Genomic DNA, 20,847 nt, shown 5'->3' with positions numbered 1-20,847 from the left:
GGAAAGGAGTTGTTACTACCACAGAAATGCGCAAATGCTACAAATCAGGGCTCCTCACCTTCACTCCATCTGGTTGTTAACTTTTACCAGCACGCTCCTGGCTATTTCCTTTGGTTTTAGCTGTTACAAACAACACTACAGCAAACACCCATGTCCACATAGATAGAATTTTCTGTGATGTTCTGTCTCCGTGCTGTCCTACGTGGTAGTCACTAGTCATGTGAGCCTATGGAACACGTGGAATGTGTCTTGTGTGAAGGAGAACCTGAATTTTTAACTTTACTGAATTTTAATCTAAACTCCAACAGCCATATGTTGTGGGTGGCTGCTCCATTAGCACAGCTCTAGGGCTTTGGGAACAACTGTGGCTTATGGTTCTTCTATAATTGATAATTATGGTGACCAGAGAGCTCTGATTTCAAGTATTCTGTTCCCACTGACCCATAAACATTGACATTCTGGAATTTCTTAAATGTCTGGAAATTCTGATATTTTAAGAATTTCAATTACATCCTCCCAGACTGCATTTCCTACCTAGACTCTTCTGTCAGATTATGTCCCCTTAGGGACTAGAAATATTGAGCTCCCAGCTCAGCAGAGAAGCAGAGGTCTGTCACTCGAGGGGTACAGTCTGCCAAAATCACTACGATCAGTCTATTACTGATAACACCATCCTGCCTCTGTGCTTTTGCTTATGCTATTCTCTTAGTCCAGGGAACCCCTTCACTAGGCGGGGAGGCCTCCTCTAGGAAGCCCTCCCTGATTATTCCCTTTTAGAATTAAAGACTTCATGCTCTGTGTGACCACTAAACATGGCTCATGGCTCAGACGAGAGCCTTAAGTCACCACCTAGGACCTACTTAACCCCTATTTTAAATAAAATTTGAATAACTTTAATACTGGATTTCTTACCCCCAAGGTTTATTTGAAATAACAAATTAGGAAGGAAAAGGCTCATAAGGACAGAAACACTGGAGGTGACAAGAAGTAAAAATCATCTAGGAGTTATGCAGTACAGAAGAAGATTTTTAGAAAAATATATAAATTCCAAACCTGGGCTTCTGAAAATTAAGATATTGGGTCATTTCCCAATGGAAAAGGAAAGGGCAAAGGATACCTTTTCCAGACCTCAGTAGTTCTTGAGGGTAGGCAAGGCTGTAGGAAATAACTGATATTCATTAAGACAACTATAAGGCATCAAATGCTAACTCTAAACACTGGGGAAGAGGTGAGGAAAGTCATCCTAAAGTTGTAGGATTTAAAGGTTGACAGGATTTTAGAAGTCATCCATACTTTATCGATGCAGACACTGAAACCCAAAGAGATGATGCAATTTGTTTGAGGTCACAAAGCCATTTACTGGCCGGGCTGGAACCAAAGCTGGTCTACTAGTTCTCATACCAATACCTGGAAAAGTCACTTGATGAGCTTTTTTACTCCACAATGCCATTGAGTCGATGAGGCATTAATGGAGGAAGAAATAATGTATCTTCTTGACCCTGCTATGCAAACACATCTTCTCTTGTTGCTAATGATAACTGCTGAGAAAGGCTACTACCTCTCTGTACAGAAACAGGTGTCAAAAGGAAGGATGAAATGAGAGTTGGCATTTCTATCTTTACGATGAGCATGGTGCGAATAGCAAGACTTGAGGGTGATATAATAATTGAAAGAGCATTCTCTAATTGGGGTGATTAATATCCAAACTGGTATTACACACGGGCAATATATTCAGTCTCTAAGGAAAATGAAATCCCTCAAACACACAGCTGTCCATCAAGATGCAAATGGCAAAAGAGAAATAAGTGACTGATGATGCACAAATGATTTCAATGCTCTATGCATCACCAGGCATTTATTTTGGGGCTTTGGCCGTGGAGAAAGAATAATAGGATTGATCTAAGGCAGTTATAAACCACCACTGATAGATAAATATACATCTTCTTGCTCTACGAAGGAGCAGGTATTCAGAACAAGGTGGTTCACACAGACAGACAGCTCTTTAAATGATACCTTGCAATTACATTGCAGCCTTCCAGCAGATAATAAACCTTCAGTGTCTTGAATAATTTAAAATTTTCCAGCGGCATGAAGGTTGAAGGGAAAGAAAATCACACTCTGCTTTGGAGGGAGAAAAAAAAAATTCTCAGCAGATCAACTGTGGGAATTCTGGCAGAAAAATGCCCAGTTTTTTCATTTGTTTTTCTGAAAGGTGGATATAATCGTCCCGGCTCAATCTGGTCCCTGATTTTCAAAGTCAAGGAGCCAAGAGTGAATGGATCCATGAGAAATAAATCAGAAAACGTAAGGCATTAAATCTTTACATGTTATCACTACTATCACAAAGGTGGTAATATGTAATACTGCATTATTCTGGATCCAAAGAAACTTGAGTTTGGATCCCAACTCAACCACTAACTTGCTGTATGAACTTGATCTTTCTCATTCTGTTTCATCATCTGTAGTATCAGGACAATAACGCCAATCATAGGATTCAGTGAGATCATGTATTAACAGTTCCAGCACATATTAAATGTTAACAAGCAATGGCGTCAATTATTATTGTCAAAAATTATTATTATTCATAATGATGGTTTAAGTTTTGAGGGTCTTCAAGGTGTAACTACAAAGGAGGATGAAGGAAAAAAAAAAGGACAGATGAACACAGAGCTTCATATCAAGGAACGTTATAGTATCCAGGTTAATGCTTATGGTAGAGTTAATCTCGGTCACTCCGAACCAGCCACTGTTCTAATCCCTCTACAAGCAATATCTCCATCAATCTGCACAGCTCTTTACGGGAGTAGCCTAATTTTACTCATTGAGACACAGAGAGATTAAGTGTTAGTTCAATGTCACCCTATTGTCTGACTCTAGAGCTAGATAGTCCTGAGAACCCAAGGATTCAAAGCCCAAACAACTTAAGGTTTAAGTTTAACATTTAGTTTCTTTTTTCAAAATAATTTGCACAAGGACAATTTTATGCTGCTACAAAAACAACATCATCTATAAGGGAGTCGATATCGTGCCATAAAAGTGGATCTGTCAAGGTGGGCTTTTGTAATTAAGTTCACTGTAGACACTGATGAACATCCAAAGAAATTGTCATGAGAGCCAATGCCTTTGTGAGATGCCTAAGAATGCTGTTGAGTCCTGTTGCGAGTCTGTACTGTATGTGCTGTGTTAGCAGCTAGCTCGAACGCTAAAGTGGGGTGGATGTTCAACTGTACCGGTTGGGAAATGTATTCAAGGACGAGCTTTGGTGCACATTTGGCTCACACAGTAAGTCAGGGAAGGGTGGGAAAAAAAAAGGGACATAACCAGGGTGTCTATACCTGCCGCTGTAGCCTTGCCCTTTGGGCACAGTGGATGGTCGGGCCAGCAGTAGCATACCCACTGGAAACAGCCTGGATTGGGAGATAGGGCTGTGTTCCTGACTTATGCAGGTGCCTGATAGCTTGTGGGGGGTGTGCCCAGCCAGCAGCAGATGTTCCTGAATGGGAGCAGCACTTTGTCATGAACCAGCCAAATGACTGAAGTGCCCGGTGGGTTTCCACTTCTCATTTCTAAAATGTGCAGGCTAGGTAGAGATTCCTGAAAGTAGAGCAGAAATTCCCTAAACTCTGAAGTCGTGCTGCCTGGAAACACTAGGCTTCTTACCATCAGTGGAAAGCCTTGATTTCTTCCAGATTTAAAAATAGATTTTGCGTGTGGGTAACTTGCAAATGCCTGAACTTGAGGTTTTGCATGTGGAGAGCTCCCTAAGAGATAGGATCCGTGGGAGTGTGGAAGAAATATTTAAAAATAAAGGTGGAAATGTGAATAGAATTGGAGTGTCTGTTCTTGAACTTACTCTACGACCACATTTTTTAGAAATTTATCTTGTACTGGAAGGAACTTGCAGGTGGAGATACAAACAGGGTCTTCTAAAACCCAGAGGGAGCCGTGGGAAGATCAGGGCAGAAATAAACCGGGCTGACGGATGTTGTAGGGCGGAATGATTTTAATTCAATATGAGGAAATGCTTTCTCAAGAGCTGCCCAGTTAATCGTGACACAGCAGGGCAGACCTGGCACAGGAGCACAGAGGTGGCCATCAGCATTGCTGACCTAGCCTCATGACACTCTTGCAACAAACCTAAGCAGGTGAGTACACTGAGCTGAAAGAAACAAAACCAGGGTGGCCTTGATTTGAGCTTTTCTATTTCCAAAGCCATGAGTGTGGTTAGAAGTGGGCTGATATCAAGGAAGCACTTTGGGGGCAAAAACTGTTCGTGGGTGAGTTTTAAATGTCCCAGGAAAGGCCAGAAATCCATACCCTGGAGAACAGGGCTTTGAAGTCAGGTGTCCCCAGGTTGGACGGGATGTTGGTCTACCCCAGAAAAGAGAAGGCAGGGGGCTTCTGACTGAGGACCAGGCAGGCACCCAAGTGCATTCTCACATCAAAAGAATTTTTTTTTTTTTTTTTTTTTACTGGATGTTTCAGGAGGAATTTCCTCCATGCCTGCTGCACTTAGAGTTATGAGCTCGGTTGGGGCCTCAAACAGGTGATTATGGTAATTTAGAGAGAAAGTACCAAGCCATTTCTGTCACAAGGCCATTCCAGCTTGAAAATAATAGTGCCTCCTCGTATTTATAGAGTGCTGAATACTTTCCAAAGCCCTTTCCCATTTATTATCTCATTTGATCCTGACAATGGGGCCAGAGATGTGGGTTGTGGCTCTGGTGCAGGGCTTTGAATGAGGGCTTTACCCTCTCAGGTCTTCAGTTTCCCAATGGTGGTCCTGGGACCGCCTGCATCAGAATCTCCAGAGAGCTGGACAGAGTGCAGATTCCCGGGCTTCACCCAGACTAAGAACCTGGATGTCTGCAGGGTGGGGCCCCGCAATCTGCACGCTAAACATACTTCGCAGGTGACTCTTCTGCACACCAGAATTTGAGAACCCCTGCTCCAGCATTTTATACCTCCTCAGCAAGGAGATCTCGTCATACGAAACACACACACTCAGCAACTAAAAAAAATCCTGAGAAAGTATAAAATTCTGATGAGTGGGGAGAAAACAGTCTGGTGTTGGCTGAGTGTATGTCATCATCCAGATAATAACAGCCTCTCGAGGATATAATTAGTGCCCTCAAAATTGGAATATGACTGTTTAATAATTTAAGTGAGATCATCAGGATTAATGAATAGCAGTTGAAATTAAATGTGGGACCATAAATCCACATGGCCTGCTCCAGGGAGGCAGTTATTTATGACAAGGCGTCCCGGAAAACAGGGGTCTGGCTGATACTGAACTGGTCTCCTCCCCCAAGGGCCACATGTGTTTGCACCTCATGCAGTCCAGACTATGCACACATTCACAGAAATCACCATCCAACTCTATCGCAAAGCATCTGTTTGTGATAGATGTCCTGCCATTCTTATAATCTGGTGTTTTCCAAGTCTAAACACCATTTCAACTCTAGCAAAATAGTATGAGATACTGGCTGAGAAAGCAAGATTATTGGGGCCTGCCCCAGAGCCACTGACTTAGAATCTCTGCTGCTGGGCCCTGCTAACCTACATTTTAACAAGCTTCCCAGTTGATGCTTTCCCAGTTTGAAATTCCCCAAAATTTTTAATGCTTATTTATTTTTGAGAGACACAGAGACAGAGCATGAGTGGGGAAGGAGCAGAGAGAGAGGGGGACGCAGAATCCGAAGCAGGCTCTGGGCTCTGAGCTGTCAGCACAGAGCCCAACGTGGGGCTTGAACTCACAGACCGCGAGATCATGACCCGAGCCAAAGTCGGCCGCTCAACCCATTGAGCCACCCAGGCGCCCCTGACACGTTTCTGATTTTAACTAAGCCCAGTAGTAGGCCTTTGCGGTAGATGGGGTAGCTCAGCACCCATCACCCCACATCCCAGTTAATAGTAATAAGAACCACCACCACCATAATAGCATCATTAACAAGAACCATTTACTGAATGCCAACGCGTGCTGGGCCCTGCCAAACATATTGGCTCATGAGATGGGAGAGGATGGGGTAGAACTAGTTCGGCTCAGCTGGCACCACAGGCCAGCCCCCTGAATAAATCACCATGGCCATGGGGAAGGAACATCACTGGCCAGACGGGCCAGGGCCACCCCCATGGTATTAGTGACCAGCCGTCCTTGCAGGAGCACAGGCACAAACCATAGGTGAGGAGTACGTCACCAAACTCACTCTGTCTCTCATCTTCCCTCAGCCAGAAGGCAGGAAGAAAACAGGGTTTTTTGTCGACCACAAAGAATATTTACAGTCAACTCTGCTCAGGAACCAGGTCTATTTATAGGTCATTTTCATTCACTCATGAGTTCAAGCACCACTTCTTCTGTCTTACGGCAGCAGGGACAGGTTTTCCGGGAAAGGTCAGGTCTGGTCTTTCCTCCCACCTCGTTAAAATGAATCTGCTGGCTGTTGTGGAGATTCTGGGAAGGTAATTGTTAGTTTGAGTTTTACATTAACAGAGATTGGAGTGCACTTGTTCTTTGGAATATTCTAGATCATATATTCTGACAGCCTACAGGAAAAAAAAAAAAAAACCTAACGGTTTCTGAGAAGACTGGGTACAAAGCATAGCTTTAGAATTCCCTCTGTATTCACCCTCACTGCACATTATTAGTAATGCCCAGTAAATCCCATGCATTAACAGGCATAGGACTGGAGGACATACAGTTGATGGTGGGCATTACTGCTTATTTTGAGACTCCTGGATGCTCATAAATACTGTGGGCATCTCTGAAGAGGTGGGCGCATATGAAGCAAACAAATAAAATTATTACTATTATTTTATTATTCTGGGAAGAATGAACATTTTGGACTTTCAAGAGAAGGACCTGCATGTACAGAGCATCCAGAAAAGTTGGAAGAGGCAGTCTGAATCTGTTAATACTTTACAGGAACCAACGTGACTAAATCACATAAGGGGAAGAGATGTTACTATGGCCTTCCTACACGCTTATTTTTTTGTCTTATGTAATGATGCAAAAGTGGCATTTTCGTGAGATCGCTCTACTTGAGATAGTAAAGCTAGAGACTGAAGAGAGCCAGAGGAGAAATTAAACTCGCAATGTCCATGAACACTAGATTGACTGCCGGTACTGCAATTTTCTCCTTTTAATTTCTGGAGTAAGTAAATCACAGGCAAGTGTGTGGACTGGGCCTTCTTGATCTTCAGAACTGTCAAGGATCACCTATTTTTGGCTAGGAAAACTGGTTACATTTTAAGTCCCCAATGTTTACAGCTGTGAAGGTGCTTCTGGATTCAAATCAAAACAAAACTGGCTCTGGAGTTGGGGGTCGCCTGACAAAAGACACGATCGAACTTTTCAGGGGCTGGAAGTTCTGCAAGGAAACTGGGAAGAATCCTCCAAGTATCTTTTTGCAATGAGCTCATTTTACAGCTGCCCGTGTGTCTGGTGTTCGCAGCAGGTTAGAGCCAATGCCTGCCTTTTTGGCCAATGTGCTTCATTAACGGGCTAGAACTTGTATTATTTAGAGAACTGGGCCAATATTTACAGTGAATGACAGCAGCAGAACATATCTATTAGACATAAGCATTTCTTTTTTTAATTTATTTTTCATTTAAAAAAATTTGTTTTAATGTTTTTATTTATTTTTGAGACAGAGAGAGAGAGCATGAGCAGGGGAGGGGCAGAGAGAGAGGGAGACACAGAATCCGAAGCAGGCTTCAGGCTCCAAGCTGTCTGCACAGAGCCCGACGCAGGGCTCGAGCTCACAGACCACGAGATCATGACCTGAGCTGAAGTCGGACACTTAACCGACGGAGCCACCCAGGCGCCCCAGCATTTCTTTTCTTTAAAAAACATTTTTATTTATTTATTTTTGAGAGAGAGACAGAGCACGAGTGGGGGAGGGACAGAGAGAGAGGGAGATACAGAATCTAAAGCAGGCTCCAGGCTCTGAGCTGTCAGCACGGAGCCTGATGCGGGGCCTGAACCCACGAACCGTGAAGAGCCACCCAGGCAGCCCTAGACATAAGCATTTCTTTACCTAAAAGCTCTGTTGTTATTTTTACCTAAAAGTCATTTTGCTCAGGAGCTGGGGTATGGAGAGGAGGTGAAGTTCTTGTACCCTGGTTTGCACTGTCTACTGAAGGTGAATTTTCCCTTAAGGCAAATGTTGGCCACTCAAGAGGCTTCCTATAAAATGAAATACAACATGTTTAAATCACTTACAACAGTGCCTGGTACCCAGTAAGTGCCACACAAGTACCATGCTGCATTACTATTATTGCTGGTATTGCCTGTTCCTTTCCTGGATACAGACCAAATCAGCCCTTTCAGCTCCCCAGCCATGGTGCTAAGTGTGAAGGATGTGAAAAGATTTGGTTGGTTTGAGCCAAATCAACTTAGGTACTGAGGAACCTCTTACTTTCATTTCGGCCTCAAATTTCATCTCCCTCAAGACCCTGAGTAAATAACAATTCATGTCAGCCCTAAGCCAAGGGCTTTCTGTGGTCCTCCTTCTGGAAGCCTTATTCCAAGGACCTCCAATAACCTGCTCTACTGGTTGTTGCTTCCCCCCACCCCCCCACCCCCGCCATTATGTTTTCAAGGAAACACTAAAATAGTGGAAAGGGGTAGGTTTTAATCCTCACAAGAAAACCAGGAGAGTATCGGCAATTTAGCACAGTGGTGCTGTGCCAAGTTTTTAAAATGTAGAAGGCTCACCCACCTCAATAGAAACATCACCTTTCTGAAAATGTAATGCAGCTATTTTCCACTACAGAAACGATTCTTTCCCAAACATCAGTGTTTTTGATGCTTCAGATGCAATCTGAGCGATTTATTTGATTTTTTTTTTTGCTATCTCTGTAAATCATTTATACAGTGCTTGATTCACAAAATCCTGTTTTTTTTAAAGATGCACAAAATATCCCATAAACATACTGACTCCTGCATCCTGTGTTCCTGCCAGATATCCACCAAAAGGTTTCTAGAGTTCCCTCATTATAAACTAATTGATATGCTGTAACAGCTCTAATCTTCTTAGGAGTCCTCTCCTTTGGATTCCAAGAGAGAGGCGTTGTAGATGTCAAAGATATTACAGGAGAAGAAAATCAAGAAGCCTGTGGATTTTCTTAGTTGTTAGACACCCTAGAGACTGACACTTAAGATGTGGGATTCTTAAGATTATGGAGCCCATCACGGGGAAGATCAATCCTTTCTGTCAAGTGGGATTACCAACCGAGACTGGCTTGGTCCCCCCCATATCTGTGGTTTCGCTTTCTCTGGTTTCAGGTACCTGCGGCCATCAGTGGTTCGGGAGGCTGGGGATTCTGATCACCTGTCAGAAGGTCAACAGTAGCCTGCCTCCACCTCACAGTGCCTACATATTCACCTCACTTCATCTCATCACGAGGCATTGTATCGTCTCACATCATCACAAGAAGCAGAGTGAGTAAGGCACGAGAGAGAGAGAGAGAGAGAGAGAGAGAGAGAGAGAGAGACTGTATTCACATAGCTTTTATTACAGTATATTGTTCTAGTTGTTCGATTTTATTATTAGTTGTTAATCACTTACTGTGCATGATTTATAAATTAAGCTATATCGCGGTTATATAGAAAAAAATATGGTAAACATGGAGTTTGGTACTATCCACGGTTTTAGGCATCCACTGGGGTTCTTAAGACATGTCACCACAGATAAAGGGGGATTACTGTACTCTAAGGGCAGGTAAGCACTTTAGGCCACTTACCACCAATCTCTTTGAGCCTCAGTTTGGTCATCTGTAAGATGGAACTGTCTTTTCTGCCCTCATACTGTAGAGGGAACAGTGTTTTACATCTGGCGCGGTCACGGGAGGTGATGCTGGGCAGGCCAAAATACACACCATCATTCTACCTGCGTGGCCTGCTTTATCTTTTCCTCCCTGTGGTGTGCTCATTGGCATAGGCTCTGCCCTGCCAGGGAGGCTCACAGTTCCTTAGCTGCTAAGCTTGTCCCCGGGTCAGTTAGTTCAGGAAGAAAGCGGTAGGAACAGATCGATGTTGTGTTCTCTGGACCAGCCTCTCCAACAATACAGCTAATATTCTGGGGTCACTTGACTCCTGTCTCTATTTCACAGTTGAGTCAGAGAAGGAAAGATGTGACAGTCATTTTATAATGACAAGGGCAACTGATTGTAGAAAAGTTAAGTAACAGAAACCTGGATACAAAGTTAAATATGACTGGACGTCCACTACACAAAGTACAATATAAAGGCACTAAACGTAGAGGGATATTATCTAGCTATTAAAAAACAGATGAGTTAGCTCTATATCTTTTGACCCAAGGGATGTCTGTGATACATTAACAGGAATAAAAGGAGGAATGTGTACAGTATGATCCTTAAAAGGGAAAAAAAAGAAAAAAAAAAGGAAAACAAAAAGCCATGTAAAGATTAGGGGTAAAGGTTTTAGCATCAGAATGCATGGTTTTAAAACAAAGCTCTGCTTCTTTGAGCTAAGCACATATTGGCTACTCACGTAACTTCCCTGTATCTCAGTTTTCTCATCTATAAAATGGGGATAGAAATACTACCTTTTTTAAGTAGGCAAAAGCGGTTTGAGATCATCTGAGCCCAGTGGTTTTCACACTGGGAAGGAGAGAACCCACGAGAGTGTTATGGTAATGAATGAGGGAATTCACTTAGCACAAAATAGGTGCTCATTAAGTACTAGCTCTTGTTATTACATGCCGTTACATGTTAGTATTATTATGCAGAATGGTGTAGAGTAACACACACCAGACTATTAACATGTTACCTCAGCTGGAGTGGAACTAAAAGGGGATTGGGAGGGTATGAGAAAGAAAATGGAGATGAAGAGACACTGGAAACCAAAAAAAAAAAAAACTACAAATGGCACACAGGCATGTGGACAGATGCTCAACAGCACGTCATAGGGAAATGCAAATTAAAACGAGACCCTCCTACACACCTATGAGAATGGCAAAAATCCAGAACACTGACAAGACCAAATGCTGGCGAGGCTGTGGAACAAGAGCAGCCCCCGTTCACAGCTGGCGGGAATGCAGAACGGTACAGTCACTTTGGGAGAGTCTGGCAGCTTCTTACACAAGTAAACATACTCTTCCCATGGGAGTCCAGCAATTGTGTTCCTTGGTATTTACCTAAGTGAGCTAAAAACATGTCCACCCCAAAACCTGTACATGGATGTTTAAAACGGTTCATTCATAACTGCCTAAACCTTGCAAAAGCAACCAAGACGTCCTTCAGTTGAGGAGTAGATAATTAAACGGTGATATGTCCTGATAGTGGAATATTAGTCTGCACCAAAAGGAAATAAGCTATAAGCCATAAAAAGCCATGGAGACACCTTAAGTGCATATTTCTGTGTGAAAGGAGCCAATCTGAAAAGGCTGCCTGGAGTATGATTCCAGTTATATTAGACATTCTGGGAAAGGCAAAACCATGGAGACAGCAAACAGTCGGTGGCTGCCAGGGGTTAGGAGGAGGGCAGGAGGAACAGGCACAGCACAGAGGAGTTTTAAGGTAGTGAAACTATTCAGTAGGACCCTCTAATGGTGGATATATGTCCATCATACATTTGTCCCACAGAATGTACAACGCCAAGAGTGAACCCCAATATACCACTATATACTTGGGGTGATGTGTCAACGTAGGTCCATCGATTGTCACGAATGTAACTCTGATGCAGGTGCAGGGCATTGATGGGGGCCAGGGGCTAGCTACATGTGTGGTGGGGGTGGAGGGGTATATGGGAACTCTCTACTTTCAGCTTCACTTTGCAGTGAACCTAAAATTGATCTAAAAGGTAAAGTCTATTAAAAACCCGAGGGTGGGGGGAAAAAGCCTAAATGTTAATAGTAATTGCCTGCAGGTGATGAGGTTACAGATGGCTCTTTCTGGACTTTGCATATTTTCTCCTTCACTCCTAGCCTGGGCTCATGCTGTCCTCTCAGCCTCAAATACTCTTCACCCCATACCCCAGGAAGTAGTATCTACTGATCTCTTAGGATGGAGTTTAGCTAGAATTTTCTCTGGAAGTCTTTCCTGATCTTCTCTGTGCTCCACAGTACCTGGCTCTCCACCAAGGGTCACACACTCCATGGTCTTACAATGGTCTCTTACCTCGTCTGTCTGCCCATCTAGATGTGAGTCTTTGTGGAGAAGACTGTGTCAGCCCTGCTGTATCCCTAGCATCTAGCACAGCATCAGCAACAGCAACAGTCAATTCATGAGTGTCGTTGAATATACGAAGATGAATTAAATCAGGACAAGTAAAGGGAAAAACAAAATAAGCAGTACAAAACTCATGGCAAAAGAACTGAAGCGATGCAGTGGAGGTGGGGAATAGCCACCCCAATGGTGGTGGGGTCCTGGAAGCAAATGAAGGCTGAGAGAGGAACAGATGTGGATGCTTAGGGGCAGGGGCAAGAGCGGTATGTTGAAATGCAGACCAGGGCAGGGCAGAATGGATTCCCTGATGTGCTCCCATGACTCGGCTGGTATAAGAGTGCATGTCAGAATTTATAAGTCCATCATGGGAAAGAGGACCTGACTCTGGCTTCACTGGTGAGGGTCTCTACTGTGTGAGCCAGTGGGTCCAGCAGTGTCTGTAATCCCCCCAGCACCACTCACTGCCAGGGACCCATCAATAGCTCTACAAACACCTGCTGAAGAATTCCTTCTAAGGGGGTGCCTGGGTGGCTCAGTTGGTTAAGCATCAGCTCGGGCTGTGATCTCTCAATAGTCAGATGGGAGCCCTGGGTCGGGCTCTGTGCTGACAGCGTGGAGCCTTCTTGGGATTCTCTCTCTCTCCCTCTTTCTCTGCCCCTCCCCAACTGGTGCACAGCCCTCTCCCTTTCTCTCTCAAAACAAAGAAAACAAACAAACAAACAAACAAACAAACAAAGACTTCCTTCTCCGTGTGTTTGTTTGTTCATTTACTGATTGGGAGTAGAGTTGAGGAAAATACTGTCAATGAGATCATACCAACGCCTTTCATTTCTGTACCTCATCATCCCAGGTAGCCCATCATTCATCCAAGGACAATAACCCTTTCCATTACTGCATACCCTATTTTTCTGCAAAACCAACACTATTTGAAAGTGGGCAGGAAAAGGAGAAAAGGAACAGAAAAATACAAATGAACAAAAAGGCCTCTGTCGTGTCTCCTAATAAAAAATCTGCCATCCGGGCAGTGCTGTCTGGAGGCAGGTCTGCCCCCCTCCACCCTCGTCTTTCTCTCCCACTCGTGCAAAAGCATCTCTGTGTCCTCTTAATCCTCAAGCAAAGCTCACACATTTGAAGAGCTTTTGGACACCCCTGGAAAACTGCAGTGCTCTATCTGTAGGTAAGGCCGGGATTATTGTGAGGCCAGCACCAGCCTCCAGTCTTGTCCCCGGTGCTGCCTGCACAGAGCTCTGGTTCTCATTTCAAGCATTCATCTGCTCCAATTTTGTCTCCTACTCGAGGTCTCAACCCTTAGCTGAATTACAATTAGTTGCCCTGAGGATCCTGGAGGAGACTCATTTCAGAGGAAGATGCCTTCTGCTGGGCAGCACCAATCTCGCCCGTTGTTAGCATCTCTGAATTTCAACGCTGAGAACTGCCTCTGCTCACGTGGCCCAGAGAAATCTGTCTTTCGTGATGGCCCACATTTGCCGTACTTTGGACAGGCCTCTCCATAGTTCTGAAATTGCTTCTCCCAAATCTCATTTTTAAAACAATCACTTCTGAGTAAGTTTTCTTCCAAAGCTGCCTTAAGAATTTCTTCTCAGAACACGAATGATGATTACCTTTCTGAAAAATGAAGGTTGCAAAATCTGACAGCTAATGTGTAGGACTGAGGGGCCTGAGCTAAGAGTTCTCTGGGGTGCACGCCTGATTCACTGAGACAAAGGGGCAACACTCAGGGGCCTTAATTCTCATTCTCATCTGTGAAATGGGATAGTATCTGTTCTGTTCCCTATCGTATTAGGGTCTGGCAACGGCACCACACAGGATCCATATTTTTGCTCTCTGGAGAAAGAGATGCACTTGGAAAGTGTCATTCTTATGAAATTTACCTCTTTCTCAAGACTGTCACATTCTTTTATTATTGGAGGGTGGGTGTGTCATGTTATTTTTATCACCAAGTACAACACTGAAGAAACTGGGATATTAGAGGTGCAAACCATCGTAAGTCTAGGACTGGATGTGCTTGATAATAAGCTCTTTTTAGCAACAACTCTGCTCTTTAATACGCTGGAAAAGTAATTTATTGAGAAGTGGCCTTGGGGAAAGAAAAGAGTAAAATGCACTTCTGCAGATGTTTTTCATAAACAGCTGAGCTGAGGAGGCACAGGCCTCACTGGGAGCCCCAAGACGGGACTGTTGTCCGTCTGCAACCACCAGCTGGGTGCTCTAGGTAAGCCCTCCACTGCTCTCAGCCTCGGGTTTCCCGTCTGTAAAATGAGCAGGCTCAGTTGTATCTGTGGTCATTACGCATTTTGAAGCAGTGCAGCTCCTCTTAGTGAACACCTTTTCGGGAACCAAATATAAACCGTGCCGACAGAGGGATCTGCACCCCACCTGCACCTGCACATACTGCCCACGGTGCTCCCCGAGGCACCCCTGTGCCCTTAGTGCTCTGAGACGCACAGTGAAAGCCAGTAGCCTAGATGGTCTTAAAATTCGGGGGCACCTGGGTGGCTCAGTCGGTTAAGCACCCAACTTCGCTCAGGTCATGATCTCACAGTTCGTGGGTTCGAGCCCCGTGTCGGGCTCTGTGCTGACAGCCTGGGGCCTGGAGCCTGCTTCGGATTCTGCATCTCCCTCTCTCTGCCCCTCACCCACTCACATGCTGTCTGTCTCTCTCTCAAAAATAAACAAACATTAAAAAAAATAAAAAAAATTCTTTCTAGCTGTTCAAGGAGAAATGCTCGCTTCTAATCCAGCTGATGTTTGGTTTATTCTCCCTCTGGAAGACTAATGTCCTCGAGAGGGATCCTGCCAAGTGCTGTGGGTCTACAGCCAGGACAGCTGATGCTTCAGAAAACAGGTGACAGGTTCCCGAGGCGGAGCACAAAGACACAAGGCTAGCACCAGTCACAGAAGGAACGTCTGTGTCTTCCACAGCCACATCTGTCTCCGTGGCTGAAGACAACCCTGCTACTAATGTGGCTTTATGTGGTGGGGGTGTAGCTGCCATGCATTTCCTTCCTTCCTCCCTTCTGGTTCATTCATTCACTAATTCGCAAACAGTTCTGAATCACCTGCTCTAGACTGCAAATGATCTAGTGACCTAGTGAGCAGGACTGACAACAAACAGGTCAACAAGTAGCCGTGCAACTATGCATGGAGAAGAGTGAATGGTGGTGGGGGTGGGGCACCTAACTGAAGAGGGTGTGAGAGTAGCCGCTCATGGGAAGGGCTGGGAAGAGGGTGTCCAGGCAGTGGGAACAGCATGGGTAGATACCAAGGCAGGATGGAACTTGGCCCGCCCCATGAGAGAGGGCCCAGCTGTGGCTGGTACACAGATGGCAAGAGTGAGTGAATATCACCCTTACTGCCTTATCACACCCTACTTACTTTCCCTCAGGAAAGACCACGTCAGTGAGCCCACTCAGAGCAGGCAAGTATCTCAGTCTTCTCCTCTGCAAAATGGGCTCATTCAACACCTTCTCTAATGCACTTCTCCCTTTCGTACATCTACTCAAGAGGCCCCCAAATCAAAACATTCATATTTCCAGCCACCTCGGCAGATAGGGATGCCTGGATGTCAGAGTTCTGGCCAAAAATCTTTCCCTGGGGGGTTGGGGGGGGGAGACTTTCCTGAATAAGAAGGCAAAATCTTGAAAAAAAAAAAAAAAAGGAGGCTTTGTTCTCTTTGCCCTTTCTGCTGCTTCTTGTCTGAAAGGCAGACTTTCCAGAGGTATAGCAGCAATTCTGCGACCATGAGGATGAGGAAGCAGGCACAGAGAAGTCTGGTTCTTTGATGACAGTCTGAGGCAGCTGTACCAATTCTGGGTCTTATTATGAAATTAGTGAATGAATGAACCCCTTTTGTGCCTAAGTTTATCAAGTTTTCTGGTATTTGCACTCCAGTACACTTCTACATTGTTACAAACAGGATAAAAACAGAACCTACTTCTGTTGTGAGATACTGTATACAGGGCCACGGTCATGGCCTGGCACAGAGCAAGCATCAGTGAACGGTGGCCCAGACATTCCTGCTGCTGAAGAAGAAAACCGGCCACCCCTTTGGCCAGTCACTCGATGGAGTGTGGGGGGCAGGAAGATGGGTGGGGTGGGCCCTACCTCGATCACTGAAGTCATCAACCAGCACGATCTCGGCGATCAGCTCTGGGGGCGAGCGGTTCAGCACGCTGTGGACGGTGCGGAGGAGGGAGGACCAGCCCTCGTTGTGGAAGGGGATGATGATGCTGGTGTTGGGGAGTGTCTCCAGGTAGCGCTTGCTGTTGCAGCTAGAGGGAGACACAGGGGACAAGGAAAGGTCAGGTTCAGCTCTCCTCTCGCCAACAGAACTCAACAATTGGCTAACTGCAAAGCCCACTCCTTTCCAGCCTTTAGGGAATGAGTGAGAGCCAGGAATACCTCAGTCACTTCAGAACCTCCTTCCACCTAGCATCCCGAAGCCTGGCCTCCAGTTCCTGCACACACGGTACACAGGTATATGTATGCAAGAGCCCCCTGACTCTGTAGGAGAGCAGTTACAAACCAAAGCCAGCCAGCGCTGAGGGAGCAACATGGGGTCTGGCGCTCTCCATGTGCTAACTTGTTTAAGCCTCAACAGCCACAGGAAGGTGGCTACCCATCCTCAGGATTCCCAGTGGAAGACAGAGCTTCAGTCCAACTCTGGCCTCTCTCCCTACCCCTTGCACATTCCTCACCAGTGGAGCAGAAACCATTTAGCCATGAGTTTGGAAGAACGGACTCCGCTTCACTGGCTCGGTCCCCTCTGCTCTCCCTCCCTGGGCTCTGCTTGCACATTTTCTCCTCTGCTCTCCACCAGGCACATGGTAAGCTTGGGGTGGGAGGCTGTGCCCTGTGGGCCTTTAATATCACTGTAACAGCCCCAAAGAATCAACACTGTTCCTTAGTATCATCAAATATCTAGTTGGTGCTCAAGTTTCCCTGCTCTTCTTATGTCTTTTTACAGTTACTTAAATCAGGATCACGACCAGGCCCACATGATGCCTTTAGCTGATGTGTCTTCTAAGTCTCTTTTTTTCTTTACAATGTACTTGTTGAAGAAACTGGGTCCTTTGCCCTACTGGATTTCCTACAGTCTGCATTTTGCTGCTTGGGTTGCTGTGGTGTCTCTGAACACGTTCCTCTGTCCACTCTTCCTTGGTTCCAGTACGTTGGTGGTTAGATCTAGAGACGTGACCTACTTTGATGAGATATTCTGGCAACCTCTCCCTAGTGGTGTGAGCATCCCAAAGGAAAAACATACTGTCCAGTTATCTTTCCTTTTGTGATGTTGGTGGCCACCGATGACCAATGTCTAAATCCTTCATTTCACTGGAGGTTTTTAAAATGGTGATACTCTTATTCTATCATTCTTGATTTTCTAGCAGGGATACTACAGTGAAGAAAAATGACCACATCAACAATTTGTTTACCCCGAAGTACATGAAAGACATGATACATTCTTGATTATCAGTTTTTAGAATGACTCGACTCCCCAGCATCTTCCAAAGACAGCCAATTATCTGTTTTCATTAGGAGGTCATAAATGTTAACATAATATGTTTCAGTTCACTGCAAATATTATTCTTTCTGGTTCCCAAATAAAACCATCATTAGCCCAAGAGAGTCTCCTCAAGTTGGCTCCTAGTCCTTTGGATATGACCCCAGAGTACTGATAACTTCCTTGCTTTCTGATAAAAGATTATAAAAGATGCTCCAGGCTTAACTTGTACATTTTCTGCCCTCACCTGGATCAGTCATTCTGCCAAGGAACCCTGGCTCCTGATTATCATCGATATCACCATTTGGATCCTGCAATACGGACACTAAGGGCCTTCATTAACTACTAGGTTGGTTATGGTTTCTACACCTTTACACTGGTCAGAGTCAAAAATATATCTTAGTAGATTCATCATGAGTTCATGCTACAGTTTTATATTTAATATACAAGACTATGCAGTTTTACTTAAGCTTAATCTTATATATTGAATCTCCTTTTTAATTGAGATATAATTCACATACCATGAAACTCAACATAAAATTCACCCTTTTGAAGTGTCTAATTCAGTACTTTTTAACATACTTCACCAAGTTGTACAACCATCACCACTATCTAATTCCAGAACATTTCTATCACCCCCAAAATAAACTTCATATTCATTAGCAGTCACTAACCATTCTCCCCTCCCCTCAGGCTTAGTAACCACTAGTTTGTTTTCTGTTTCCATGGGTTTTCCTATCCTGGACACTTTATGCAAATAGAATCATATACTATGTGGTCTTTTGTGCCTGGCTTCTTTCACTGAACATGTCTTCAAGGTTCATCCATGTTTAGCATGGATTGATACTTCATTCTTTTTATGGCTGAATAACATTTCACTGCATGGATATACCATATTTCATCTATGTATTCATCAACTGATTGAAATTTGAGTTGACTGATATTTGGCTATATGAATAACACTGGCATGAACATTCATGTACAAGTTTTTGTGTAGACATGTTTTCAGGTCTCTTGGGTATATACCAAGGAGTAGAATTGCTGGGCCATAAGGTAATTCAACGTTGAACTCTTCAAGGAACTGCCAAAATGTTTTCCAAAGTGGCAAGAACATTTTACATTCCCACCAGCAACCTATGAGGGTTCCAATTTCTCCACTTTTGTTATTGTCCATCTTTTTGATTATAGCCATCCTCATGGGTGTGAAGTGTTATCTTATTTTGGTTTGATTTGCATTTTCCTAATGACTAATGGTGTTGAGTATATTTTCATATACTTACTTGGCCATTTGTTTACCTTCTTTGGAGAAATGTCTACTATGAATATATTACCTTATGTGGCAAAAGGGACTTTGCAGATGTGGTTAAGGTTAAGAACCTTGAGATGACTTTGAGGACCCTGGATTACCCAAGGGGGTCCAATGTAACCACGAGTGTCCTTAAAGGTAGAGAACCTTTCTGGTTGGGTTGGAGAGATGAGAAGGATGGGGCAAAGAATGGAACTGTGAGAAGGACTCAATTCACCACTGCTGGCTTTGAAGACTGAAGGAGGGGCTCATAAGCTACGGAAGGTGAGCAGCCTTTAGAAGGTGGAAACATTCCTCAGCTGATAGCCGGCAAGATAACGGGGTCTCACTCTTCATAACTAAAGTCTGTCAACAACCCAGATAAGCAAGATTCCCCCAGAACCCCCAGGAGGGAACGCAGCCTGGCCACCACCTTGATTTTCACCCAAGGAGCCCTATGTTGGACTTCGGACTTGCAGAACTGTAAGAATAACTTTGTGTCGTTTAAACTCCTACGTTTATGGTAATCTGCCATGACAACTACAGAAAACTCATACACAAGAGTCATCTTTGATACCCAGTCTGTAAACATTATTTGAAAACACTTAAAATGTAGAAGATCTCACAAAAAATCCTCATGAGTCTCATGTGGCAGCAGTGGGCTGGAGTTGACAGTGGACACCCCTCTCTATGGGGCAGGTGCTCCCAGGGCCGCCTCAGCTCCTGCTACTCCCCACAACCTTACACCAGAGCTGTGTCAGTCCCTTGCATTGCCTCCAGGACCCCTAGGGACCTTTAAAGTTGATAGCCCAGAAGTAAAAGAGGGAGCTCCACAAGGTTGGTAAGAAGTTTTTTGGAGAAAATATGTGACAATTGGGGCAAGAAACGTAACAACAAAATGTCTCCTTTCCTATGCCACTGTAATCAACTGTCCAAAGGCACTTGGGTCTCTCTAACTTACTTTGAAACATCTCAAAAAGGAAAACTGATTGACGGATGGAGAGAGGGATGGCCAGATATATGATAAAGTCAGTAGAGGAATACTAACTGCAGAATCTAGATGGTGCACATGAGCGCTCAATGTGCAACTCTTTCCGAGCTTTTCTGTAGGTTTGATAATTTTCAGAAGGAAATGTTAGGGGGAAAATGGGTCAGGGTCACAGTCCCCTTAGTTTCAGATTCTGCCTTTGCTGGAGGCACCAAGGGAAGCTGGGCGGGGGAGAGTAGGAATGAACCCCTGGTGTCTGGCAGTGAGGTCAGTTCCAGCTGTGTGGACAGGACCCCCCCCTAATTCTGCCGGTCCAGTTCTGCTGGACAAGTCGGTCTCTTTCCCCTTGGGACCTCGGGACTTCCTTCACATGCCATCTTGCTCCTCCATCTGGCTGGGTTGTTTTTATCCAGGCCTCACGCAGCTCCCCTCGGGCCCTTCCCCCACCTCTAATCCCTTTGGTTATGTCAGCCAGCTTTCTCTGGGAGCAGTCTCTAACTTCATTTCGTTGGCTTTCACAAATAAAGCACCTCTTCTTAAAAATCCCTTTCCCTCAACTCGGCTGGGTCCTCTGTGGCCAAGAAAAGACAGGCGATATCTAGTTTGCTACAAAAGTTCCTGCCTTCCATCCAATTTCACAGGAGGCTTGTTGGATTGAAGCAGGGTTGGGGGCGGTTGGTGGTAATAAATTGCCTGGAGTCCACGGGGTGAAACACAATAGAGCTATTACCCCGTAGAGAGTCCTGGCTCTCTCAAATCCCAGGCTGGGCCCCACAGCCTGCCAGTAGACACACAAACACCAGCATATATTAAGGGCAGTAGGTAATGCTACGATTGACTAAATTTATTTCTAATTTAATTTAA

General features: G+C 44.6%; 1 protein-coding gene across 2 annotated transcripts in view; it reads right to left on the bottom strand.

Annotated features, from left to right (window-relative positions):
- Positions 1-20,847, bottom strand: part of GALNT10 (polypeptide N-acetylgalactosaminyltransferase 10) — a 222,783-nt gene that overhangs the window by 85,162 nt on the left and 116,774 nt on the right. For both annotated transcript variants that reach the window (XM_053907053.1, XM_053907052.1), the window contains exon 4: positions 16,315-16,481. In XM_053907053.1, coding sequence (XP_053763028.1) covers positions 16,315-16,481 — 167 coding nt within the window. The remainder of the gene's footprint in view (positions 1-16,314; positions 16,482-20,847) is intronic.

Source organism: Panthera pardus, unplaced genomic scaffold (assembly GCF_024362965.1).
Source record: "Panthera pardus isolate Hobbes unplaced genomic scaffold, ASM2436296v1 HiC_scaffold_2, whole genome shotgun sequence".
NCBI classification, from domain to species: domain Eukaryota; kingdom Metazoa; phylum Chordata; class Mammalia; order Carnivora; family Felidae; genus Panthera; species Panthera pardus.
This window is presented reverse-complemented; position numbering and strand designations above follow the sequence as displayed.